This window comes from Paramisgurnus dabryanus, chromosome 17 (assembly GCF_030506205.2).
Source record: "Paramisgurnus dabryanus chromosome 17, PD_genome_1.1, whole genome shotgun sequence".
NCBI classification, from domain to species: domain Eukaryota; kingdom Metazoa; phylum Chordata; class Actinopteri; order Cypriniformes; family Cobitidae; genus Paramisgurnus; species Paramisgurnus dabryanus.
Window position 1 is genome coordinate 26,850,002 of NC_133353.1, and position 26,069 is coordinate 26,876,070.

Here is a 26,069-nt window from a genome sequence, read left to right on the forward strand (position 1 = left end):
AATTATTTCATATGAACCAAGAGAAACCATTACGGTCTACAGCCGTGAGAGTCCACTCTATGCTGCTCCTGTATTTATGTAATTCAATGGATTCAGTAATGCGGAATGACTTAATTTGGCTTATCGTGTTTAGCCTCCCAGGTATGTTCTGTATGCTATTGTGTCAATAACTGTTTATGTTACTTTAACATTTACGGACACCTATTCAGCCTGCTATTCTGTGCTATTGTTTAGCAGAATAACTTGCCTTTCCAGATTAAATGTCTGTTCTTCGGCTTCGATTTTGTGAAATCATTATCTAAATAAATGCGACTTAAACTCCAGGAGCAACTTATAGTCCGGAAAATACGGTACTGGTGTACACCTTGAGACGAAACAACGGCATTAATATATATTTAGATATGTCAGTACAAGGTGTTTTCAAATGAAGGCAGATCAAGTCTGGGAAATGTGACGTGCATATTTTTTATAAGGACGGGAGAAAAGTATTCTCCAGCTATTGCCAATTAAAGAAACATCAAAACTGTAAGTATGTTGTAGATGCAGTGAAGCGCATCCACATGTAAATAGCATTGCAGTCATGCAGACGGAAGACTGAGCTTTGGGGATTTGGCTGGGCTGCTCAAAAGCGTCCTGTGAGAGTCAAAGACTAAATACAGCCAGTGGAAATCAAGGAGATTTGGTGGAAAACAAGATGCAGCTGGTCTGCATTCAGCCAGAAGGACACTGAACCAGGCTGACAGCCAAATGAACCCAAATATGATGAAAAAGAAATGCTCTTTTCCTGTGGTTCCTTCCCCCCTCTTTCTCTCTCTTTTCTCTCTCTCACCGCATTTATGTTTAAAGGTGCATTGTGTAACTTTTAAAATGATCTCTTGACAGAAATGCAAGATAATAATACATTATTATATTATCAGTGGTATATAAAGACCTTACATAATGAACTGTATTGTTTTTATTACTTTAGAATGAGCCGTTTTTATCTACATTAAACACACTGCGGGTCTCCTTCCATGTAAATCGCTGCCTTGCTTCTACAGTAGCCCTAAATGGACAAACTTTATTACCTTATCCTACGTTGTCTCAGACTACGACATGTTTGTATTGTTGCAGCCACCGTATGCGTTTAAAAATGTACAGTAGGGGTGAGCTGTGGAATGAGCTGTTGATTGCAATTTGCAATCCCACCACTAGATGTCGCTAAAACACACTGCTACTTTAAAGGTGAATTGTGTCATTTCTTTGCAACGATTTGGAATCGTTTGTTTGGCCAAATGCTCCCCATGTTTGCCAATCTCATCTTGAGTTGCATGCATTCATATGGTATTTAATATGGTAAAGATTTGGTGTACGGCGGTGAAGATACTTACCCACCACTCCTGGTCCTCCTCACCATCTACCACAATGATTTCTCCCTCGGAGAAGGTCAGCTCATCCGGGTTATCAGCTACACAGTTATACACGGCCTTCACACGCTTTGGCTTCTGCTCGTTACACACATGGATCAAATTTGGAAACACAAGACTGTGAGTTGATATGTTATACCCTGCTAGTCCAGCCTTGCTCATAGTTCACTTTCACAATAAGCACTGTACCAAATGTTGAAAAGAGATTAGCTTTTTTTTAAATGGTGCCTTTGCTATACTGGACATTATACATTAAAAATCTATTTTTTTTCTTGAAGGCGAACATACCAGGTAGGTTTTCCTGGGCATGTGGGTGGGGGGCAGAGACTGGCCAATGGTGATTTGCGGACATCCGGGAACTTCTTTAGCTTTTTAGAATGAAAGATAAACAGAAAATGACACCTCAATAATATGGCTGATGAATCGATAATATACAGTAATAAAAGTAGTGTTCAACCAATGTCATTATCAATTAATTTGGTCTGTGATGTCACATACTGTCCCACTGCAACAGTATGACCTGAAGCACAGTTCTCCCAAAAAGGAAAATTATGTCATTATTTACTCACCAAACCTGTGTAAATTTCTCTGATTTGCTGAACACAAAAAAATATATTTTGAGCAATGACTGTAACTAAACCATTTTTGAGGACCACTGACTTACATAGTATTTTTTCTTCCTACAATGGAAGTCAGTGGTGCTCCTGTTTCTCACATGATTACAAATATCTTCCATAGTGTTTAGCAAAACAAAGACATTTAAACAGGTTTTTAACTCGCCCAATTTTTGGGTGAGCTATAAATTTAATTTTTAAAGAATCATACCCATATTTGAGAGGTGATAAAAAGAAAACTAATGAAGGTATGATGAAACAGGTTTTTATTTGATATACTGTATGTTTATATATTTTAAAAACAACATTTTCTTTAAGGCATTAAACTTTTGTGAAAACTTTAAAAAAAGCTGGCGTTGGCTGGCAACTTAAAAAACCCGCTGGCAGGGAAAGAGTTAAATATATAAACATACAATATATTAAATGAAAGAAAAGACCCTCTGCTTTAAAAAAAAAACACATTTCTTCTTTTTATAACCTCTTAAATATGGGTAGGTACGGAGCCCTTAAGGGGACATGGAGCAAAAATAAAATAAAGTTTAGTTTCATGTGCTCACGCGAAACTTTCATGTGGTCACGCGAAACTTTCATGTGCTCACACGAAACCTTCATGTGCAGAATTTTTTTTACGTTTAGTTTCGCGTGCTCACGTGAAGCTATCGTGCGAGCACGTGAAACTATCGCATGCTCACCTGAAACTATCGCACGCGCACGTGAAAGCGAAAGTTCACGTGCGCGCGCGATAGTTTCACACGAGCACGCGAACCTAAACTTTAAAAAAAAACATGAATCACATGATCTGCACATGAAGGTTTTGCGTGAGCACATGAAAATTTCACGTGAGCACATGAAAGTTTCACGTGAGCACATGAAACTAAACTTTAGATTTTTTTTACTCCAATCACCTTAGGGGCTCGGTAGGTAGGTTTGTTCAAAAAGAGTTTAAAATTTAATTAATTAAATTCGTTTTTTTATAAATTGGGTAAAAGCAGCATCTAGTGGATAATAGCAGAATTACATATTACCTTACACTAAAAAATATATATTTTTGCACCTTGTCTAATTTACTTAAATGAAACAAGTTAGTACAACACAATTTTTTATTTTTTTGTCTCAACCTATTTTTATAATGTTCAATCTGCTTAAATGTAAAAAATTACATGAACTCAATCTTTTTATATTGGGACCACATTAATGATTTTTGTTGCTATTACTTACAGGGCCGTGAATCTGTATTTCCTAGCTTGCTTTGCATGCAACTGCCTTTGGAGAGTAATTTTTTTAATTAAGTGTGTTTTTTTAGGTAAAGAGAAAGACTTTATAGTGTTTAATGTTGGTTTATATTATTGATTTAGAAGAATTTGTGTTATATTTTTACGAATTGTTTGGTTTCCATCGTGCAGAAGAGTGGCGCCTGTGGTTAAGTTGTGGATGTGACGTCCGTACTTCTTTTAAAGAGCACTAACTGTGTTAATGTCTGTTTGAAGATCAGGCTCTTCTCACATGTTCATCCAATGTGTTATTAGCATGCTAACGTGTGCTTATGCTAATTAGTATTATATAGAAACTGACAAATGGTTTAACTAGACTTTTTTGCTTGAATGAACTTGTTTTTTTCTTTGTTGAACAGACCAGAAATAATTGCGTGGAAAAGTTTTCCTTAACTGAATTAAGTTTATTGAACAAGATATTTTTATGACCAATAAAAATATATTTATTAAGTTGGTGCAACAAAAGATTATTTGTTTAACTTATTCTATTCTTGTTGTACAAGCCTAAACTAATTTCGTGGAAAGGTTTTCCTTAATTCAATTATGTTGAATGAACAAACACTTTTTTAAAAGTGTAAAAACTTGTCATTGGCAGGGAAATGTTTTCTCTTAACAGTCCATCCAGAAAAACGCGATTTAAAAAAATTAAAAAATTTACAATTTCTCTTTTATTTGATATACTGTATATTTATATATTTTAAAAACAACTTTTTCTTTAAGGCATTAAACTTTTGTGAAAATTTTGAAAAATGCTTGCGTTGGCTGGCAACTTAAAAAACCTGCTGGCAGGGAAAGAGTAAAAATATATAAACATACAATATATTAAATGAAAGAAAACACCCTCTGCTTTAAAACCCCCATCCCCACATTTCTGCTTTTTATAACCTCTTAAATATGGGTAGGTACGGAGCCCTAAAGGAGACATGGAGCAAAAATTAAATAAAATTTAGTTTCATGTGCTCACGCGAAACTTTCGTGTGCTCACGCGAAACTTTCGTGTGCTCACGCGAAACTTTCGTGTGCTCACGCGAAACTTTCGTGTGCTCACGCAAAACTTTCATGTGCTCACGCGAAACTTTCATGTGCTCACGCGAAACCTTCATGTGCAGAATTTTTTTTTACATTTAGTTTTGTGTGCTCATGTGAAGCTATCGCGCGAGCACGTGAAACTATTGCGAAAAAAATTATGCAATCGCATGATTTTACGTATAATCAGCCAAAGTCTGCATATTTATGCGGGGGACGAATTTTTTTGCAGCATAAATTGCAGATTTCCCTGCACAAAATATGCGGGCTTGCATGATTTTATAATTACCGCATTTTCATACCAAAAATCACAAAAATTTAGCATTTCGCTCACAAAAGCGCAGCCATGTCCCCTGTTGCCATGGGAACGTTATAAAGTGACGTGATTATGTGACGTGAACATCATTGAAAAGCTGCAAAAGCTGAAAACTGTTTTGCAAGTTCCCGCAATTTTATGCAATGAATATCCCGCATATTCCATCACATTTTTTAAGAAAATTTGCCACAAGATCAAGGATTTTTGCCCGCAACAATTTGGAAGGACTGTCTTAATTGATGAGATAACTTGTCAATGGTGTGGAAAGAGTTAATAAAGACATTCGTTCAACACTATTTTCATAATCGATTATTATTGATCAGTCGATTAGTTGTTGCAACCCTATTCAACAATGCAAAAAACATTTTATAAGTCAAACACCAACTTGACGGTTTAAATAGGGTTTTTTTGTCACCTACCTGGTCTCTCGATGGATCCCGAGCGTCCCAGCAAGCTTTTGTTCGGGCTCTTTTCCGCGCTGCAACCAACAACATAAAAATTCAAATTTTTATGTGCATACAGCGTACAACGTTTCCTTCCATTCCTGCAATATAGAGTTACAAAGCTAGGATATTTGAACTCGGGTCATACTGGATAACACCATTAGTAATCCGTGTGCCCTCCTTGTCTCTTCCTCTGGTGTGTGTGTGTGAGCCAGGACTTGAATAAGAATGAATGACCTGAAGAAAGCCCCAGTTCCCTACAGGAATTTTCCAAAGAGATATACTCACCTTTGACTCACCGCAAAGAAAGTTCAACTTGAGGACTTGTGACTAACAGCAGTTCGATTTTTGGACTGACTCTATCACTGGTTACTGTTGTGTTGACAGGGGCTGTGTGTATGCGCATGTGGTTGCGAGTTACGCAGTATTCTAACCTCGTAGCCCAGCTGATGTTCTGACCAGGAATGGTTTTAGGCTGTATACTCATTGCCTCCATCATACTGCCAGCTTTGGGCTTAGAAGGGGGAGGACCACCCGGTGCGAGGACTGCGGGGAGATTAAGGCATTAGACGTGTTCAGGATTACCATTTACGATAGTGAAAAAAAGCCAACTACTATGTCGATCAATCATTTATCAAAAAAATGAACTCACCAGAGTTGGATGTGACTCGTAATGGGGGCGCTGGTGGGTGCATGTTCGGTGGGTCAGAGGAAGATCTCTGCCTGCCTGTCAGATCCAAGGTTCCAGGTTTCCAACCAGGTGAGCCCTGAGTAATTCCAGGAAGACCAGACGGCTGACCTGTGAAAAAGTGAGAGAGAAAAAGGGGCCAAGAGACTATGAGAGATCGCATACAATATTCTGAGAGATTAAATGTGCACAGGCTCTCAAGAGAAGTCTGCTTTTGTTTACCAGATATGTGCATGCTGCAGTGAGTTACGGTTAACCGGATGTCTTGGCAAGCTTTTTAATTAATTCCCTATCTAGGGATTGTGGGACTGACAGAGTGACATTATGCACATAATAGTTTTCTCTTTCACCAATGTATAGTTTTGCTTCAAAGGACATGTTGGAGGCTATATGAACTAAAAATGAAACACAAGGCACATACTGGCAAGCATTTGAGCTGAGCTCCTGCCCAGAGACTTTGGGAGCACACATTTAGGTCAGCATCTTCACACGGCCATTGCCATGGAGCTTTGTGGTGTAAATGGTTATAGTTAAGAATTCAGGAATAGGTCAAATGAGATCTCTCCCATTTTGACTAATTTTGCCCTTCATGACAACTGTGAGGGGAATTAATTTTTTTGTAACTCATCCGTTTAAATTATATTAAGATTTAAAGTTCTGCATAATTAAGGGCGTGGTCACTTGAGTGAAGGTTGAACTGCCACTGCTGTCACTAGAGTCGAGCTAGGCGGGCGTGATTTCAGCAACCAGCCACCTCAGCTTCCCGCCTCTTTACCCATTTTCGGATATCAGCAAGTGATGCACAGTGACGCGCGGCAACGATGCAAACAGCAGGCACCGCCTACTATTGGCTTAAAAACGATCTTCTGAAACCTATGGGTGATGTCACGAATACTATGTCCATTTTTTTACAGTCTATGAAACACACAGGAACAACTCCGCTGCTAGCCCAAATAAACTACCTATATTTTCAACATATTAACCTATTGTTTCCATAATGCTGGGTTTACTGGGAAGCTGAACAAGCTTAACCCCTTCAGACCCTGCATTAAATTTCCCTCACAAACAATAACACACTTCTTTGCTGACGTTGAGCGTGCGCTAATCTGGTTAAGTGCCATATAAGGACTTCAACTGTACTTCCTGTACTGAAATTGCCCATAAAAGAAATAAAGCAAGATTGTTACGTATTAATCTTTCATATTACTCCGTCATATGTCCCACTTAACCTATATTTAGCATGAGAAATCTAACTCTTAACAGTGTTTATAAATCAGAATGCATGAAATAGCTTTACGGCCCCATCCTTTTAATCGTAAAAGATTAAATATTTAAAGTCTATTTTTGTGTAACTTTTTTATGTAAAGTAATAAAAAATAAGAGGTTTTGTATCAAGTATATTTCAAATTTCAACCCACAATCACCCGCTTTCTATTCATTCTTTGCTAAATGAGATGAAATAAATGGTGAAATATGAATACTTCAATTTCGAGGTGTAAGAGGTGCAATCCAATTGTCTATTAGGCATATTTAAAAAGAAAAACGACCAAATGTCCTCTTTCAACAGAAAACACATGGGAAAAGAATCTTGGCAACCAATCTCATAGGGACAAAGTTATTTTATGTAACATAAATGCAAAATGCGGACAAGCTTCGCAATGAATACATAAAAAACAAAATTGTGTTGATGAAGCAATATTGGACCCACCAGTGGGTCCACGGGGATGGCAGAGTTTAAGAGGTTGAAGTGTTTTCTGCCAAGGTAAACCCAAAGCGTATTTCAGTGATTGTGTACCATATTTTCCAGACTATAAGCCACGTTTTTTTTTTATAATTTGGCTAGTGCTGTGTCTTATAGTCAGTTGCGCCTTGAAAGTCAGTATGAATTAATTTGGACATTTATTAAGCAAGAAACAACATTAACCATTGTTTGGTTAATTTAGCCTATTCAACCTTCCAGGTTTGTTCTGTATGATGTTCGGTGTGCTGTTGTTTAGTTAAATAACTTGCCTTTCCAGATTAAATGTCTGTTCTTCGGCTTGGATTTTGGGAAATAATTTTCTAAATAAATGCGACGTATAGTCCACTGGGACTTATATATGTTATTTCGTCTTAATGATGCATTTTTGAATGGTGCGACTTATGCTCCGGAGCGAATTACAGTCCGGAAAATACAGTAGTTAAAATAAATAGTGAAATATGACATACCTATATTTCGAGGTGGTAGAGGCGGAGCGGAGGTGGACAAAGTGACGGGGGAGTTGGTGTTGATTATGGTTCCATAAGTCTCGTTGTTGACCAGGTTGGGTATGAAGCTCCGCTGCTTGTCTTTGACCAGACTGGACGTGCTGGGCTGAAGAGAATTACTTCCTGGTGTGTAGCAGCTGATGGGTCTTTCATCCCGTCTGTGAGGGCTTGACTGTCGAGACAAAGGTCAAAGATTAAGATGCAATCTGACACAAACAAGACACTTTCCTTGAAGTTTTGAGTTCTTTCTTACCTTCTCATCCAGATCTTCATCACTTTCATCCAGGTCCTCGTGTTGAAGCCTCCACTCGTACTCTACGTGTACATGAGCGTTGAACTTCCCCGCTAGCGCCTGGTTCAGCTAAAGATGAATTTACAGTGAATCAACAGCTTTCATTTCTAAACCCAAGTTCAAAATTAGCCCAATTGCGTTAACAGTAGCTTACCATTTCCTCACACTGTATATGTTTGAGTCGCCTGGCGATGTCAAGCGGTGTCTCGCCAGCCTCATTAGCTAAACATACAAGATAAAACACTTGTTAGACAGTTTATGGTGTCACACTGACTAAGCTGCTGTTAAAGTTAGTTAGTAAGCCTGGGAGGATGAGGACATCTTTAGCATTTTCTTCTCTACCTTCTACTGGCTTCCTGTGGTGAATTGTACTTTATGCATAAAACTATCCAGACAGCTTTCTCACAAAAGACGCTGGCAGGGAGCTGAGAAAAGAGATTCCCTGGCACAGTTTACTCTCCAACATACACAGAAGGGCCACGTATGGCTCCAAGCTATATTTTGACCCCATTGTTGGTGGACAGACGGTTAATGAGAGAGATTCCTGTGCATAACAACAGGCTTGCACAAACCCTCCCTAATCACCACCACATCAAGTTTTCCCAGAAGTCCGCAAAAAAACATGGTGTGAGTATCCTGAAGAGAAACACTAGACAAAACAATAAATCTGGGAATTCTAAAAAGAAAAAATACACTTTTGTGGCATTTATCCATGTCTATTAGACTATGGTCATTCGTATCCCAAAATTTACTAAATCTATTTGGTAACACTTTACTTGAAGGGGTGTTCATAATCATGAAATGGCACATGTGATGAACATGAAGGAGATTTTATGCACATTTATGACGATTGTCATTAAGTGTCATTTGTTCAGTTATGTCATTTTTAATGCAAAGATGACATTGTTTGAAATGTCTTTGTTATGACAACTTGACATAAACCAATACATAATAACTTGTCATAAACATAACATAACAGAATGATTATCAAACTTAATAAACTATATTAATTTATGGGTTAACATTACATTAAACTGTCATTTAAATGTCATAATGGGCCCTATCTTGCACCCAGCGCAATTGACTTTGTCAGTGACGCATGTATCATTCGTATTTTGCACCGGCGCACAGCGGGTTTTTCCCTCCACAGACGCACGTCAGCAAACTAGGGAATGAACTTGCGCTCCCTGGGCGGTTCAGTGCAAAAAAGGAGTCGTGTTGTGGCGCAAACCATCCCTGATACTATTTTGCAGTTTCAAAAAACAATTGCACCACTGACCAAAAAAAAACTAGTCTAAAGTCAGTGGCGCGTTGCGCGTGGTTCATTATACTATTTTAAGGGCGCATGCTTGACCATAATGTATAGCGTGCACAACGCGCACACACTTTGCTTATCTAATCTACATAGATGCAACAGTTATTTTTGCAAATCATAAATTGTTACAATAAAAAATATTAACACATGAGATAAGGGGAATCATAGTGGTGAGCATTGTGGTGATAGTTTTTATTTATTGTGTGGCTGCGTTAAAAAATTCTCATGCAAATAACGATTAAAATATTTTCATAAGAAACCTTAATGTATATGAACTTGATTTGAAAGTGTACTTTGGGGTTGGACCTTGCTTGCGTTTCTTGGGTCCGATTTCAAAGCCCCCAAACCCTTTCAGCAGTGAGGGTCCTCTGCTGGCGTCAGGTCCTGAGGCAGATCCACCTCCCGTTACACGGCGTGCCCGATTTATGCTGGCAAGCTTGGGATTCCCCCGTCTCCTGACATCATTGTAGCACTTAGCGCAACAATGGGGATGCCAGCTGATGAGACAATTGTGGCTATTTCCTCTCACGGCTGTTTAACCAACACTGATTTGGACGGGTTTCTCCCATCCCCATACAAAACAACTTCTCTGCCTTTGACTGCTCTTACAAGAACGTCGGTCTCCTCGGCTGTGAACCGCTCCTGGCGTGCGCCTGGTAAATCCGTCATAATAATAGCAACCCGCCATGGAACTTGCGCACTTGCGTTTAAAAGGAATGTTGGATAGCGTTCTGATTGGTTTATTTGACGTTACGCCCAAACCACACCTATGAATAATGAACCTACTTCAGACCAACCCCTTATTGACTGGCGCAAGAGTTATTTCTCCCGCCGGGAAAATAGCAACAGCGCCAAGATCCGCCCACAAAGTCACTTGCGCATTGCGCTTCGCACTTGCGTTTCAGATCGTTAAAATAGGGCCCAAAGTGTTAATACTATGTCAAATAATAGCATAACAAAATGCAACGGACACGTGTGCACAATACATAAAAAACTAACAACTAACCGAACTTGTTCTTCCTCAAACAGAGGATTCTTACATTTTCTGACGTAGAAAAAAACATTTAATTAATTGATTTAATTAATTTAATGAACTGTTTTCCAGCGATATGGACCCAATGTTGCATGGCTTAATCCATTATTGTACCATTTTCATTTAATTTTAGGTGAATCGGTATATAATTTTATCAATGTTAATTTTTTTTATTATTATTGGATGGTTGATTTTATTTGTTAAACTCATGGAGTAAACTAAAAAAAAAAAACACTATGAACTGAAAAATATTCATGACGCTCTTATAAAACTATTTGACAGAGTATTAACACTTAATGACATTTTAATGGCAAATTATATTTGTACCACTGTAGTTGAGGTCAAGAAAAATATTAATGACGCTGTTATAAAACTATATTACTATGAAGTATTGAGTATTAACACTTAATGACATTAATGACAAATTCCATATGTTACACTGGTAAAAAGTGGTCAGTTATGTTGTCTTGATAATGTCAAGTTGTGATGACAAGTTATGATGTATTGGTTTATGTCAAGTTGTCATAACAAAGACATCTCAAACAATGTCAACTTACATTGAAAATGACATAATTGAACCAAAGACACTTAATGACAGTTGTCATAAACATGCACAAATTCTCCTGCATGATTATGAAGGTGTCATGTCAGTCTTATAAACACCCCTTCAAGTAAAGTATTACCATTAATTCTTAGCAGAATTGCGCAATTATTTCTCTTAGGGAAAAACAAACCAAAAAGACTGATGACTCATAATGCACTACACAGGTGTTTGACCAATCAAATGCTTTCTAGAATGAGTATGCTTCTTCCCCATATCACCCGCAATAGAATTGTCTATCAGCTATATTTAAATAAAAAAAGAAAAAAGGCCAAAACATTAGAAAACACATGGGAAAAATTATTGGCAACCAATCTCATAGGGACTTCATTCGGACTGGTTTCACAACTTATGGATTTTCTGGCAGAGTTTAAAAGTGCAATGTGTTGTTTTATGATCTCTTGACAGAAATGCAATATAATATACATAACTATATAATTAGTGGTGTATAAAGACCTTAGATAATAAACTGTATTGTTTTTATTATCGTAGAATGAGTAGTTTTTATCTACATACAAGCAGGTCCCCTTACATAAAAGTCCCCACCATGTTTCTACAGTAGCCCTAAAGAGACACAGCATAAAACACTAGGTTTTCTCAGACGATGACATGTTTGTCCTGTGCCGGCTACTGTAGCTTCTCTATGCTTTTTGAAAAGGAGGGATAATTTGTGAACTGAGCCGTTGGTTGCAATTCACAGTTGCACCACCAGATGCCGCTAAAAGTCCCACATCGCACCTTTAAGAGGTTCCAGTGTTTTCTGCAAAGGTAAACCCAAAGCGTATTTCAGTGACTGTGTAGTTGGATTTTCTTACCAATATCTATAGAGGCCTTTCCTCTCAGCAGCAGTTTAAGACACTCGCTGTTGTCCGTCAAGCAGCAGTAATGCAGCGCTGAGCTTCCTTTAACCGTTTGCTTATCCAGGTTCAAACTGCAGAGGGAAACACAAATTTTTTTCGTTTTATAAACATAAAACTTCAACTTTCTGCTGCAGCCACAGCTATAAAAGCCACATTGAAACCAGCATGTTTAAATAGCTCTGGTCAAACAACGACAAAAAAGGCATTCATTCATGTGTATTTGGAGAGCTGTGAAAGTTGGTCAGCAAAGAATGGAAATAAAAGTGGAAAGTAATTTCGGCTGTCTGGGTCGTGCCTGTTTTGGGTGAGGAAGTCCACGATGTGAAGGGAGGTCCTGTCCACCAGTCTGACGGCCAGATGAAGAGCTGTCTCGCCTTGTTCCTACCACAGCAAAGCAAACAGAGAAATGAACAAACAAACAAACAAACAAACATAACAAGGAGTTATATTGAAGCTCGGTTGCTTCTAGAGTTTGTGTATGCGCTACTTAGGAAACATTTGGTGATAATCTGACCCTGTCTGTGAAAACCCAGCTAAACTGACCTAGAAGTTTTGTAAAGCCAACAACTAAATAGCTGTCATCCAATCAGAGGTGAGATAAGCTTACATGTCCATTGGCCAGAGGAATAGGCTCCATTAGATCCACCCCCTCAGCGTAGACCTGGATCAGAGAGAAAATATCTCGGGCCTTCACTGCGTCACACAGCGTGTGCAGTTTGGAAAGACCATCGGGACACTTCTTTCGAGCGAACCGTTTCTCTGTGTATTTTGCCAGGATGAAGTCTTTCCTCGCCTGCCTGTGCCATTAAACAGAAGATGAAAGGGGATACATTAAAAATGAAAAACTATGCAAAGGCGCCACTTTGAGTTACAAGGCAAATTCCCAAAGAACAACTCTGGCTTACATGTCACTGGCCGGATTTGGTTTGATCACATCTTCCGCCGTCAAACAAGCCTCCATGATCTCATTAAACCCAGCGTTCCCCACGTTCTTGGCCAGCTGAACACCACAGCACACCACGTACACACAAACACATGCATGAAATCAACCGTACAGCAAAAGTTAGATGCATTCAACATCCCCAAACTGCCAAATGTGGTGCATTTATTCAGTCCATTTCATCTATTTTGTTACTTAATTATATTCCAATCAGCGTAACAATGTGTCTTGGCAAGCATGTATTGTGTAATTGCCGTAATGATCCTAAACGGCACAAACATTTAAGCTGCAATCATGCGTGTTTAATGACTCCCAAAGAGTCTGATTTTTTATAAAGAAACGATATAAAATTCAAAGCATGCAGATTGAATCAAATCAAGTGCAAACCGCAAATAAACCCAATATTAAAATCTGAAGAGATAAGCTTCTTAAATCAAGCACTAACCAAGAGTTCAGAGGTGCTGAGGACATCTAGCGTTAAAGACTGGATTCTGGAGTAGTGCACGCCCAACTCACGGTGGATCCCAGAACACTCGATGCACGTCAGGATGCCCAGGTTGGTGGACAGCCACGTCGGACCTGAGGAGGAATAAAAGATGCTCACATGCTTGCAGAAAAAAGAAGGCCTCTCAAGGTTCCCACACCTTGGTTAACTTCAAATTCAAGGATCTTTCAAGGACTTTCCAGGTCCAATACCCTCCAATTCAAGGACTTAATGTGTGGACACATTTCAAGTGAGAGCAAGGTAACATAGTGTTACCTTTTAAGATACATTGTTACAGTTCCCTTTCGAGGGAACCTCGCGCTCCGTCACTGCGGTGACATTTTGGGGACGCCTTCAGGGGTAAGTGCGTCTGAATGTGTATATCAAATACAACCAATGGTGAGGATTAACGACAAAGACATGGTGACGCGGGAGCCAGGAAGTGTATCGCTATCTGAAATATTGCCAAAGACGGCGTTACAGGGACGCAGGAAGTATGGCAAGGGAGACGCAGCACCTGGTTCCCTTCTCAGGGAACAACAGTTACATACGTAACCCGAGACGTTTTCATGTGTCAAACACAACTATGCAAAAAAGCATTTTGGTATGAATCAACATTCGGATACAGAAGATATAAGCATTTAAAGTGAACAGTTTAGCACGTGTTCCTAAAAAGTCTAGAATTTTTATGATATTATCCTACACTACACAGGGAATATATGAATTTTTTTCCAGAAAACGTCTTGCATAAAATAGATTCAAGCACTTTCAATGACCTGTATCTATGTATGCATATTTTCAAAAACTTCCCAGGGCATTGAATTTCCCCCCAGATTCACAAACTTTCAAGGATTTCAAGGACCCGTGGGAACTCTGAGTAACATCATCACTCCTGACTACTCCCCCCTCGCTCAAACTTCCGCCAATATTACTGCGCCCGAGTTCGAAGTGCTGCAAACTAAGTGCTCTTCTGCCATACAATATAGTTCTCATTTTTTTATTTGCTTAAAAAAAATCGCCACGTTTTATTTTGTGTCACCATACTTACTCGTGTACCTTCTCATGTAACGGTCTTTAAATAGGGAAACATGGAAGTTTTGGTGGATCCTAAAAATGAATGGGGCTAGGCTAAATGCTAACACATTTACGATGCACTGTACAAAGATTAAGTGCACTGTTGAAAAAAGATAGGTATGTATTAATTTGTCTACAGTAAGTTGAGGTAAGAGCATAGTAAAATATTGAAAACTGTTGTGTTTTCCTTTAAATGACGGTCAATTCATTTTTAAAGACTGTATGACGAACATATTTTTGTAATAAAATGCGCTGTTTAATCTTACGGATTTAAATCAATATGCTCTTGATAACTCTTATTGTCATTAAAGATAAAATAGGGTCAGGCATATTATGTTTAACATCATAATGGTGGTTTCCTTTTTTGACTGTGTGATTGGTCCTAACTAAGCAGCCTATGCAAATTCAACCCTAGCCGACTTCCTTTACAACCAGCTTCCCCTTTGTTCTTCCTCTGAGCCAATTCCAAACAACCCACCACTTCCTGTCAATTTCCAGGTCATTTACCGGGAGCTCCGCAGTCACAGCAGACGTCGTTGCCGGCCATCCGCTTGACCTCACCCAGGATGGCCTTGGTGAGCTCCTGGACGATGTTGTTCTCGCCGACGTGTTGGTCGCCCTTAAAGGCGTTATTGAGTGCCTCCTCTTTGCTGTTTTGCAACACTGAGATCCATCTAAGAGGAAACCCAGGAATTATGAGAGGAAATAAAGAGCAGTGATGGCAAATAAAACAAGTTAAAAAAAGTAATATCAAAGCTCTCGTGACAGCTTCCCATTGAAAAGATAAAATACGAACTCACATTTGACACTCCGGCTCATCTTCTGCCTGGAAATGATATGTTCTGTCATCTAAGAGTAAAAAACGAAGGAAAAGACTGATTATACCTATTGTCAATTAATTTGTGATTTATTTTTTTCTACATAAAATCATCCTACATGATGTTAAGTGAAAATATATGTGAAAATATAACCTTGATATATTTAATATTGACTCATGTCAGATCTTATTTTAATATTGGTATCAATCAGAAAAATATAACTTTGATGGACCTAATCTCATAATTAGATTACAAGAATTTAAATATACAATGTTGTCATGTCCAAACAAAAATGGTATTACTATTTAATTTTTTCGTACCTTTTTGTTAGCATAATGCCAACCATTTAAATAAAAGCTTGTTAAGTAATCCCTATATAATAATATAGCAATAAAGAGGATACTGTTGTTCTAAATAGGCTTTATAAAGCCGAGATAATTCCAGTAAGCAATAAGTTGTACTTGCTAAAGGGAAAACTTCCTCATAACTGTGAAAAACTACTGGGAATGAGGATAAACTGAGGAAATAAAAGACAGGGCAGGCTGAAGATAACCTTCAAAACTCCCACTCATGACATAACACATGAACTTGTTTTTTTCTCTGGCGTCAGTTTCCTGTGCCCAGATGAGGAAATACTGAAACATGGGAGAAATTCCCCAGCTCGTACTAGTGTTTCCTTAAAGATAACACTAAACACTTAAATAGGTGTTTCTAATAAACACGCAACAGCTCAGAAGACAGCATCAACAAAACCGCCTAAACCAGCCTGAGATGGATTGTTGGTCTTAGCTGGTTTAGGCAAGTCTAGCTGGCCTTCAGCTAAGTGAGCTGTGAACCAACACTTGTCTCTGACCCAGGCCAAGGATTTGTAAACACTGGTACAGAATCTGACCATGTGAAAACTATGATGTTGCCCCCTTTGCAAACACAGTGCTTCCGGGTTTAAAAATCCCATGTTTTCCTTACAGGGGAATTTTTTTTAACTTTGTTTAACTCTTTCCCCACCAGCGTTTTTTATAAAGTTATACAATTCAGAAAATGTTCTTATTAAAATGTATAAACATACAATATATAAAATGAAAGAACAGACCCTCTGTTTGTAAACAACAGAAAAAAATATTTCATCCTACCTTCATTATTTCTCTTTTTATCACCTCTCAAATATGGGTAGGTTTCTTCAAAAACACCAAATTTTGAGCAAAAAGCTGAGATAATGAATAAATTGTGAAGGACTTTTGATAGAGATCAGATTCAGAGCGATCCTCAAAACATACATGGACATACAGCTGCTTGCCCTAGGGGAAACCCCTGGGTTGTTCAAGTTGCGGAAGAACACCATCTGGTGGATAATAGCAGTATCACAGATTGCTGTAAATACTCGTCATTGGCAGGGAAGCGTTTTATCCTCATTGACGAGTTAACTCGTCTATGGCGGGGAAAGAGTTAAAGACAGACCTACTGTATGCATATACATGGTTGTTAATGGCATTTACTTCTGTTTCTGTTCATTATTTAGCATTATTTCAACGTAATTTTCAAATTATCATGTTTGACAGATCAATTCTTGGTAAAGAACTACGCCACCCATGATCCATTCCGACCAATCAGAAAAGCAAGGCAAACAAAATGTATGAATCAATTGAATCAAGTTATTAAAATGAGCCTAATGCCTAATTTATTGGAAAAAAAATCCTAATGCTTTTTGTTGGAAAAATACAAATGTGTATGGGGCTGATCACACCAAACGCGTTTTAAACTCTTGGAAACACAAGGCGCGATGCACTGCCTTTAAAAAAAAAAAGTGCAGTGCGGCGCTTTTTATATTGCTAGGCAACCACAGAGTCAGCTGTCTTGTCAATTAAATATTTAAGCGCGAGCGCTCTTTTGCTGTTAACTGTCATATTAGCAGAAACTTTAAACAGAGGGCGCTTAATCTGACCTTGTTTTAGGGTGACAGATGCACAAACACGCAGGAGAGAATAAGCGAGTGGAGTCCGGTTCTTCAAAGCAACTGTAAACTTCCCTCACCACAACGTAAGGCCCGCCTCTCCCCTCATTCAATTGGACAATGGAAAGACACGAATGATGTTGGCTGCTTTTCTGCTCTCAGCGTTCCTTCAAAAACGCGTGCTGCGACCAGCGGCAAAAACCACAAGCCATTTGGCGCGCATAAACAGATATTCTGCCCATAGAATATCATTAAAAAAAGGCGCCTGCAACTGCCATAAACGCGTTTGGTGTGATTGGCCCCTTTCTTCTATTCATTGACTTTAAAGGGCACATATTATGCCCATTTTTACAAGATGTAATCTAAGTTTCAGGTGTGCCTGGAATGTGTCTATGAAGTTTCCGCTCAAAATACCCCACAGATCATTGTTATACCATGTACAAAATGACCCTATTTGGGTTTGTACCTTTAAATGCAAATGAGCTACTGCCCTCACTCCCTTACTAACAGACAGTGAGCTCTTTTAATTAAAAATAGATCTGATTCCTGTGAATATAGTCTGAGACAATAGTATCTTTAGTAGCATTAACGCTAAAGTGTACTAACAAACACATTTAGAAAAGCTCAGTCAGTGACCATGGGCGGGGCATTATCAGTGTGATGTCACATTAACAAGATAATCACAACAGCATGTCTAATGACACAGCTTTGGTTTAATTTTTTTTCATTGTAAGTTGTTGTGTTCACATACTGCCAACAAACATTGATGTCTAAACCTTGTAAATATGGATTTTTTATAATATAGGCCTATAAAGAGGTTTTACAGAGCTCATGTATCAGATTTACAGATGTGTGTGTGAAGTAACAGCGACGGCTGTAACCGTACGAGAGATGAGGTCAAAACTCTTCTTCTCCTCTGGGTTGTGCTTCACCTGACAGGTAAGAAGATTGAGTTTGGCAGGAGGTCTGTTAGCCTGAGTCACAGAGAAAAAAAAGAGAGAGGAAAAGAGACAGCATATCAGTTACCGAAAAAAAAAACATACTAAAAATAAGTCTTATATTTTAAATTACGTTTTAGAATTAGACTAAAGATTGATGTGCTGTTAATGAAGGTGGACATAAGCATTTGTCGTATCCCTCCTGCCAGTTATCTTGATCTAAAGAGCACTGTGGCCAAAGCAAATGCCTCCATAAAAGACCCAAGAACGGCTGATGTTCTGAGAGGCTCGTACGGGGAATATTCAGAAGCATTCAGCCATTGAAACAGCACTAATGAGAAAAGAGGCTCGTTGGCTTGGAAACAAGACTCGTACCCGGTGTTAATGTGTGCTTTTGTGTGTTTGGGTTGTTTGTATATCAACATCAAGATTAAGGGCCAGATTTACTAACAGTTGGCACAACTGCAAACTATTATTTGACGTTAAATAACAACTATCAGGATTTACTAAAGATGTGCACGTGCAGTGGATAATTAGTGCTGAAAAGATGTGGCCTTGTTATTTTTGCAAATGAGCTTACTGCATATGCATGACTAGGAGTTATTTCCTGTTTCAATGTTGTGTTGCCCCCTCGTGGGCTTTTTGGTTTTCTTGTTTATTTAATAAATGTTCAGTGTTCACTCCCCGATATCGTCTGTGCATGGGTTCTCTTGTTCCTCGTCTCCAGATTCTCACAGAACGATCCAGCCACAACTGAACCCAGCAGCGATGTCGGGGAAGTCAGCGCGTGCAGCGCATCTGGAGCTGCCGAAGCCAGCGCGTTCAGCGAGACTGAAGCTACCGAAGCCAGCATGTTCAACGCCGCCGGAGCCGCCGATGTCTGCGCGTTCAGCACGGCCGGAGCCGCCGAGGCCAGCGCGTCCAGCGTGGCTGGAGTTCTCCAAGCCGGCAGGTTCAGCGCAGCCGGAGCCGCCCCAGTCCGCGTGTGTAGCGCAGCCGGAGCCGCCCAAGCTAGCGCGTTCAGCACGCGTGGAGCCGCCCAAGCTAGCGCGTTCAGCGCGCGTGGAGCCGCCCAAGCTAGCGCGTTCAGCGCGCGTGGAGCCGCCCAAGCCAGCGCGTCCTGCGCGGCCGTAGCCGCCGAAGCCTGCGCGTTCAGCGCGGCCGGAGCCGCCGTTGCTTGCGCAGCTGTCCTGTCTACAGACTTTGTTTCATGGACTTTGTTTTGTGTTTTTACCATGGACTCATGTCTGTTTTGTTTAGTGTTTTGGTTTTGTCTTGTGTGTTCCCCTGAGGAGCGTCTGGTAGTCACTCCTTAGGCGGAGGCTACTGTCAGGACTCTGCCATGAGAGTTTGGTTTTATATTTATATTTTATTGTGATGGCAGAGTTCTGATAGTCTCTTGTTTCATGTGAAGGCCATGCCTTGTTTAGTGTGGCATGTGCCTCTGGTGTCTCGTCTCTAGTCCCCGCCCCCTTGTTCTCCCTGTTAATTATTCATTATTAGTTTATCCCATTCACCTGTGTTGCCCTCGTTATCTTGTTAAGGTTTCCCTATTTAATCTCCTCTTGTCTCTTGTCTTGTGCTGGATCGTTGAGTTGAATCATGTCATGTCTTGTAGTCTATCGTGTTTATTCAGTTATAGTGTTCATCAGAATGTTTCTTGTCTAGTCAGTGCTGTTATTTCATGTTTCAATGTTGTGTTGCCCCCTCGTGGGCTTTTTGGTTTTCTTGTTTATTTAATAAATGTTCACTGTTCACTCCCCGATGTCGTCTGCACTTGGGTTCTCTTGCTCCATGTCTCCAATCCTCACAAGGAGTTTCCCTTTTGGACGCTAAATTTATGGGAGTAGAAGTATTTAAATGATTCACACAATGCGATTTACTAATGTTTGGGCGTGATATTACTGGTGTTTGCGGCATTATTTAACATCGAAAAAAGCACATCTTAAATCATTTCGCGCTTGAAATGGCTGAAATTGTTGCTATTGGAGAGGCATCGCAGAGATCAGAGAGCGCGTGGTACAAGACAGAGGATTTTTTAACATGGATCAGCTTATTTGGAATGCCATAGGAACATATTATTCGAAAAATTTTGTTGCCATGTTATTTTTATATTTGCTGGAGGAATTAAAAGAGAAGTCACTAGGAGAAGTCACAAAATACCAGGTGTTTTAAAACTTCTTGTAAATCTTCATTTTTTGTCCTCCAGTTATTTTCAGTGTACTATGGTTTCATTAGCTGGGATTTTACACCCCAAATTTTCTGCTGCGATGTCCGTGGTGCTGAACTAAAGCACATCAGTCATAAGTAGGTCACCCGCACCTCATCAGCTCTGCTTATTTGCGACCCTGAACTAATTTGCGCTGCTCTTAGTAGATTGCGTTGGTCATTATGGAAATCAGCCATTGCGTGCCTGTGTTATTTAATTTGCGCTTTTTTAGTAAATAATCCGCAGATATTATCACTCGCATCTGTGCTTTTTTGGAATTGCGCTCTCGTGCTAATTCGCCCCGTTTAGTAAATCTGGCCCTAAAGATCTAAATGTTGTAGGTGTAGTTAGGGTGGGGAAAGGGGGGGCACTGCCCCCACAGACCAGAGCCAATTATAATTTTGTCTGAGCTACCAATGAAATAAAAATATGAAAATTCATATTTTATTTGTCTTATCTCAATTTTTTATGGGTAGACTGATTAACTTATGCTTTAAATGAATTAAAACTATTTTAGCCTTATTCAAAAACCATGAAGCACTTCCTCGTTAATATCAAAATATTGCAGTGCCATTGTTTGCTGGAAAAGGTACTAGAAAAAGCATCCTTTCATTTAATTTGTTTAAATCTATTTTAATCACCTTTATGTCTTTGTAATAACAATTACCTAAACACTCCATTGATATAACAATATATTTGTAGAGCTATATTTATATGACTATGTTGTTTCCTTATTTAATGTGGTACAGTATACAAACTACAAGTATAATATTTATTTAAGTGAGGTCAGCAGTTTACATACCGTCCCATGTGAGATTGTCAAATAACCATTTTTCACTGTGCATTTTCTCTTCTGCCATACTTTCCGTAGCCTGGGGACAAAACAGGAAATGACTTCATCATCCATCAGCGAATCAATTCACCCATAGCAGACACAAGTCAAATATTTTCAACATTCAATACATGATAAATTACATAGCACTGTATATGCTTTATTAAACATGAACTAACTCAAAATAAACCTTTTAATGCACGTTCTGTTATGCTATATATTTAGTGTTCCTGTAGCTCAATTGGTATTTAGCATTTTGTGAGCATACACATTCAGATAAACTGTATTATTGGAATACACTGTCAGTGGCTTTGGATAAAACCATGTGTCAAATTAATATCAAACCACAATTACCCATCGCTCTTTTTGTAAAGATTCCCGCTGCGTTCTGTCCCGTGTTCTTTGTTTCCCTGGGGCTGGTGAAGACTGTAGGTGGCGCTCTGCCTAACCTGCGAGTCCTATGTAAACAAAAACAAAAATGTCTATACTCCGCAGGTAGAAGCAATAGCAGGAAAACGCAGACAGCATCACCAGGCAGAAGAAATGGAAAGTCACTCCAGTGAGGAAATGGGAACAGTGGGGTTCAAGTGTCCCCAGAGAGCTGAGCTCATTTTGAAATGCACTGCTTTGGAGCACACGGCTCTGAGCCAGTAATGACAATGCTCCCATTTTAGTACTAATGTTGTTTTTTAGCTAAATGGAAGCCAGAAAGGGTTGTACCCCGACAGCGTTCACTGAAACTCATGGCTTATATTTAATGCTACAGAACTCTTGTGTGAGGAACAGCCACAGCAGCAGTCTTATCTAAATTGCATTCAAAATTTTAGCATTAGGACCAATCAATATTATAGAAAAATTACTTTTTTAAGTATAAAAGCAAATGTTTATATGTAAGTAGATGGCAGAAAGTGTGTACCAAGATGACACTTACTCTCCTAGACTTCGTTGCCAAAGGATGGTAAGCATTAAAGAAGAGAAAAAGCATGAAACCTATTGCACAATACTGGTACAGTTTACTGGTACAGTTTTTATCAAAACACTAAGCACTAGAATCTAGCTAGAATCATAATATTTACAATCTAGAAAGAAAAACAATGCATTATAATTAAGCAGAAATGTATGAAATGATTATATTTAAAATAAAACGCAGCCTCGAGTGCCTTATTACACTTATAAGTAAGGCTACCGCATTTTAATATTGCATCATTCTTCTAACGTAAGCACTGTAGTACAGTATAGTCGGATGACAGGAAAATAAGAGCTGTGAAAACAACTAAAAACGTTGTATTGGGGCGGTTCACATTTCGAATCTAAATCCGCATGGAAAACGTGACCATTTGTTGGTTTTGTCACAGGACCTGCTGTGTGCTTGCGGCATTCCAGAAAGTTGAAATGTTTTTAACTCAAAGCGGTGCAGACGCACCTAGAAAAACGAGCATGTCGCACCACGTGTGCATCACGACGCGTCGCTTACATTATGAGAGTGCATACTGCGCGCCTATATTTGAAATAACAAACTTGGGCGCGTAAAAGGAATGCGAAATGTGAATCGCCCCTTATCCGTGCCAGGACAGGGATGTTACTTCGTAAACCTAGACAAAAATATAAAAAAATAAAGACAAAAAATCAACAACTTTGTTTAGACGGACAATGCGGTGCACAAGGGAGTTGGGCCGACTACAAATCAGCAGTAAGGTGTGAAGCCAATCAGCAGTAAGGTGTGTGTCTGTGTGTCTACTAAACGACGTTGTTGCCTGGGTTGCGTATGTGTGGGGCGGGTCTAATCAAAAGAAGGTCAAGATTCCCTATTGGGGTAGGGGCGTGTTTGTTTAGGTGATTGAAATGTCAACATTGGCTTTCAGAGATCATGGACCCCGCCTTTAATGTTAAAAAACTTGACTACTACAAACCCAGTCCTGATTTATGGTTGTCAAGTACTTGCGCATGCCTGTAGATTGAACACATAATACCCATGCGCATGACATCACCATTTTTAAACATTTGCATTCGTCATTTACACTGAAATGGTAACGCTGTTGTTTTCAAAAACTTGCACTTTAACCGTTTTCAAAAGTTGGCATTTTTAGGACCCGAAAGCGTGGTTGTCGTGTAAATGAACAGCCAAAACGCATAAAAACCTTTTAGCTTTTGTTGACATGTAAACTACCCCTAAAAAAGTTTAAAATGGACAGCAATTATAAATCATTCTAATTTAGATGTAATCCTGCATTGTAAATGTAGTATAATTAACCACTAAATGATGCAGTGGTTGGTGGATAGTGTTGTATTTGGTTTGAGAAAGGACCAACCTCCTTCTGCTCCACCTGCAGAGCTGTCTTCAGAACGTCCCGTAACTGGGTTAACTGTTTGCGCTCTTCATCCTGCACCTGTTTGATCTGGGAAAGACGACCGGACAGTAGAAATAAATATTATCATGACTATAATATACACATTAATTTTTTCTAATTGTTAACACAATAATTTATACTATCTAACAACTTTATTTTCAGACATAAAAAAGCACTTTTTATAGCTTTGAAACAATATGCATTGTAAAAAAGCACAAAAATAAATAAATCTGAATTAAACTGAAAAAAAAATGCTTTTGTAGAGATAGAAACAGGATTTAAAGGGCATTTGTGTGAACCTGTGTAGTAGAGGTCTTCTTGGGTCCAAAGAAATTTACCTGACCCGAACCACTTTTTACCCAAACCTGGCATGCATAAATATTTTTATAATAGAAAAACCCGACCCGAGACAAATCCGAGAAAATTAGACCCCGAGTCCGCCCCAACCCAGTGACAAATTTATTTAACTCAACTGGAAACTAATGTAAACGGCACCGACGTGTATGCAGTCTGCAGCCCCGCACGCACTAGTCAGAGAGAAAGAAACCAAATGGCTTCGCAACCAATTTGGCCTGCTGCTCCATTTTTTTATCTTGTTATCTGATGACGACATCACGCTTACTGTTCAACGATTTGCACGAGTCAATGCAAAGACGCGATCTGACGCGTCCTCGTCAATGCAAAGACGCGATCAGACGCGTCCTCGTGTGGGGCGATGCGAATGACGCAATATGGGCGGCGCGTTTGCCACGAAAACACGCGCTATTCGCCTCAAACGCGTCTTCGCCCAAGTTGAAAATATTCAACGAGCGAAAAATTCGCATGACACAAAATTAAATCCTGCGAGTAATCAAGTGCGAGTAACGCGATACCCCGCGTTTGGTGTGTACGTAGCGTTACAGTGTGTATTCAAAATTGATTTAAATGTCTGGCCAAATGAAAACTAACCTACTGCCAACCACACAATGTCGCAAGCACTCTTGGCAAACAGAGGAGGGGTTAGGAAATGACTCGATGCACACACACAAAATGTTTGTGTCTTTTCGGGTCCGTTCGCCAAAAATAGTATACCCGACTCGTGCCTGAGGCACATGAGGTTTTCAGGTCTAAGTGTACCCGTGAAGCCCATTCATAAAGATTAATCTTTATTTAATACTAATCACTTACAAAAAAGTTTTTTTTTCTTTTAGTAAAATAGTTTTTTTTGCTTTTAAGGTATTAAATACTTAATTAGTATGGCTTTTAATAATGCCTGATACAAACTCTCTAATATTAGAGCATACATGAGTCTCACCGAATGCAAGTCTGTAGCGAGTTTTTCTATTGAAGGTTTTAGGTTATCCACTGCTTTTAGACCATCCTGAAAGAAACTACATCAAAAGACTTTACGTCAGATTTCATCCTAAAAAAAACATATCACCTTTAGTCACCTTTACATAATGGCTTTGTCTCAAAATTTAGTGAGCTGACAACCTAGGAGTATTCCTTCAAACATACAAAATGTGCCTATGATGCTCTTATAAACCGTCTAGGTTGGCTGCTCACTACATTGTGACAGACCTATTATTTTATGACGGATATGACCAGACTCACTTGCACTGTGCATGAAAGTATTTGATGAGATTCTGCAGCAGGTCGACCCCCTTCTTGATCTTTATTTCGTTGACTTTAAGAAGGTACTGTAAGAAAACAATGGGAGACACTGAATCACACACGGTGCACAGGAAGCTCCTGTGGAATTAAAGCAACATAACAGGATTCTCCATCAAAGAGAGATCCTCCTCTGACCTCACACATCTGAAGCTGGAAAAAACGCCGCTCTTTCTCCATCTCCTCGGCTATCTCGGCTCCGCTGATCTCCGTCCGGATCATTCCGTGCTGTCGGGCGTGCTCTTTTTTCTCCTTCTCTATTTTAGAACTGCATGAAACACACACAGACCACCTTAAAATTGAGACGCAAACACACAGACGGGAAACACAAACTCTTCCACTCATGCAACAGGGCATTCTTTTCCATATGCTCCAGCGGCATATTGTACCCCACATTACGGAAGCAGCACTTCCTCTGTGGGGAAGGAGAGATCGAAAGCGTCGGCCCTGTTCTTCACAGAACGTGGACTTTAGAGAAAGCCTCATGCATTAGCTCAGGCCTTCCAGATATGACTTTTAACCTCAGCAGGCCATGAAGCAGGCTAACAGTCTGTTTCTGGAACTTCGGCTTTCATGATCTGACACCTTGCGGGAGATTTGTTACAAGGAGATGGCTAAAACTAGATGCCATTCCGAAACAAACGATTTTTTGAGATATAGAAAGATAAAGGCAAATGACAGACTGTGGTAAAAGCTTAGAGCGCTGATTAAAGTGC

The 26,069-nt window shown here is 39.4% G+C and overlaps 1 protein-coding gene across 2 annotated transcripts in view; it reads right to left on the bottom strand.

Annotated features, from left to right (window-relative positions):
• asap2a (ArfGAP with SH3 domain, ankyrin repeat and PH domain 2a) overlaps window positions 1–26,069 on the bottom strand; it is a 94,348-nt gene that overhangs the window by 4,006 nt on the left and 64,273 nt on the right. For both annotated transcript variants that reach the window (XM_065288469.2, XM_073812276.1), the window contains 22 exons: window positions 25,492–25,621; window positions 25,297–25,382; window positions 24,998–25,073; window positions 23,665–23,751; window positions 21,710–21,813; window positions 21,326–21,395; window positions 18,263–18,350; window positions 15,411–15,459; window positions 15,118–15,284; window positions 13,498–13,631; window positions 13,018–13,112; window positions 12,720–12,909; window positions 12,408–12,493; window positions 12,068–12,183; window positions 8,458–8,525; window positions 8,265–8,372; window positions 7,973–8,183; window positions 5,729–5,875; window positions 5,511–5,622; window positions 5,053–5,111; window positions 1,695–1,774; window positions 1,371–1,484 (listed from right to left, as the gene is read on the bottom strand). In XM_065288469.2, coding sequence (XP_065144541.2) covers window positions 1,371–1,484; window positions 1,695–1,774; window positions 5,053–5,111; window positions 5,511–5,622; window positions 5,729–5,875; window positions 7,973–8,183; window positions 8,265–8,372; window positions 8,458–8,525; window positions 12,068–12,183; window positions 12,408–12,493; window positions 12,720–12,909; window positions 13,018–13,112; window positions 13,498–13,631; window positions 15,118–15,284; window positions 15,411–15,459; window positions 18,263–18,350; window positions 21,326–21,395; window positions 21,710–21,813; window positions 23,665–23,751; window positions 24,998–25,073; window positions 25,297–25,382; window positions 25,492–25,621 — 2,377 coding nt within the window. The remainder of the gene's footprint in view (window positions 1–1,370; window positions 1,485–1,694; window positions 1,775–5,052; window positions 5,112–5,510; window positions 5,623–5,728; window positions 5,876–7,972; window positions 8,184–8,264; window positions 8,373–8,457; window positions 8,526–12,067; window positions 12,184–12,407; window positions 12,494–12,719; window positions 12,910–13,017; window positions 13,113–13,497; window positions 13,632–15,117; window positions 15,285–15,410; window positions 15,460–18,262; window positions 18,351–21,325; window positions 21,396–21,709; window positions 21,814–23,664; window positions 23,752–24,997; window positions 25,074–25,296; window positions 25,383–25,491; window positions 25,622–26,069) is intronic.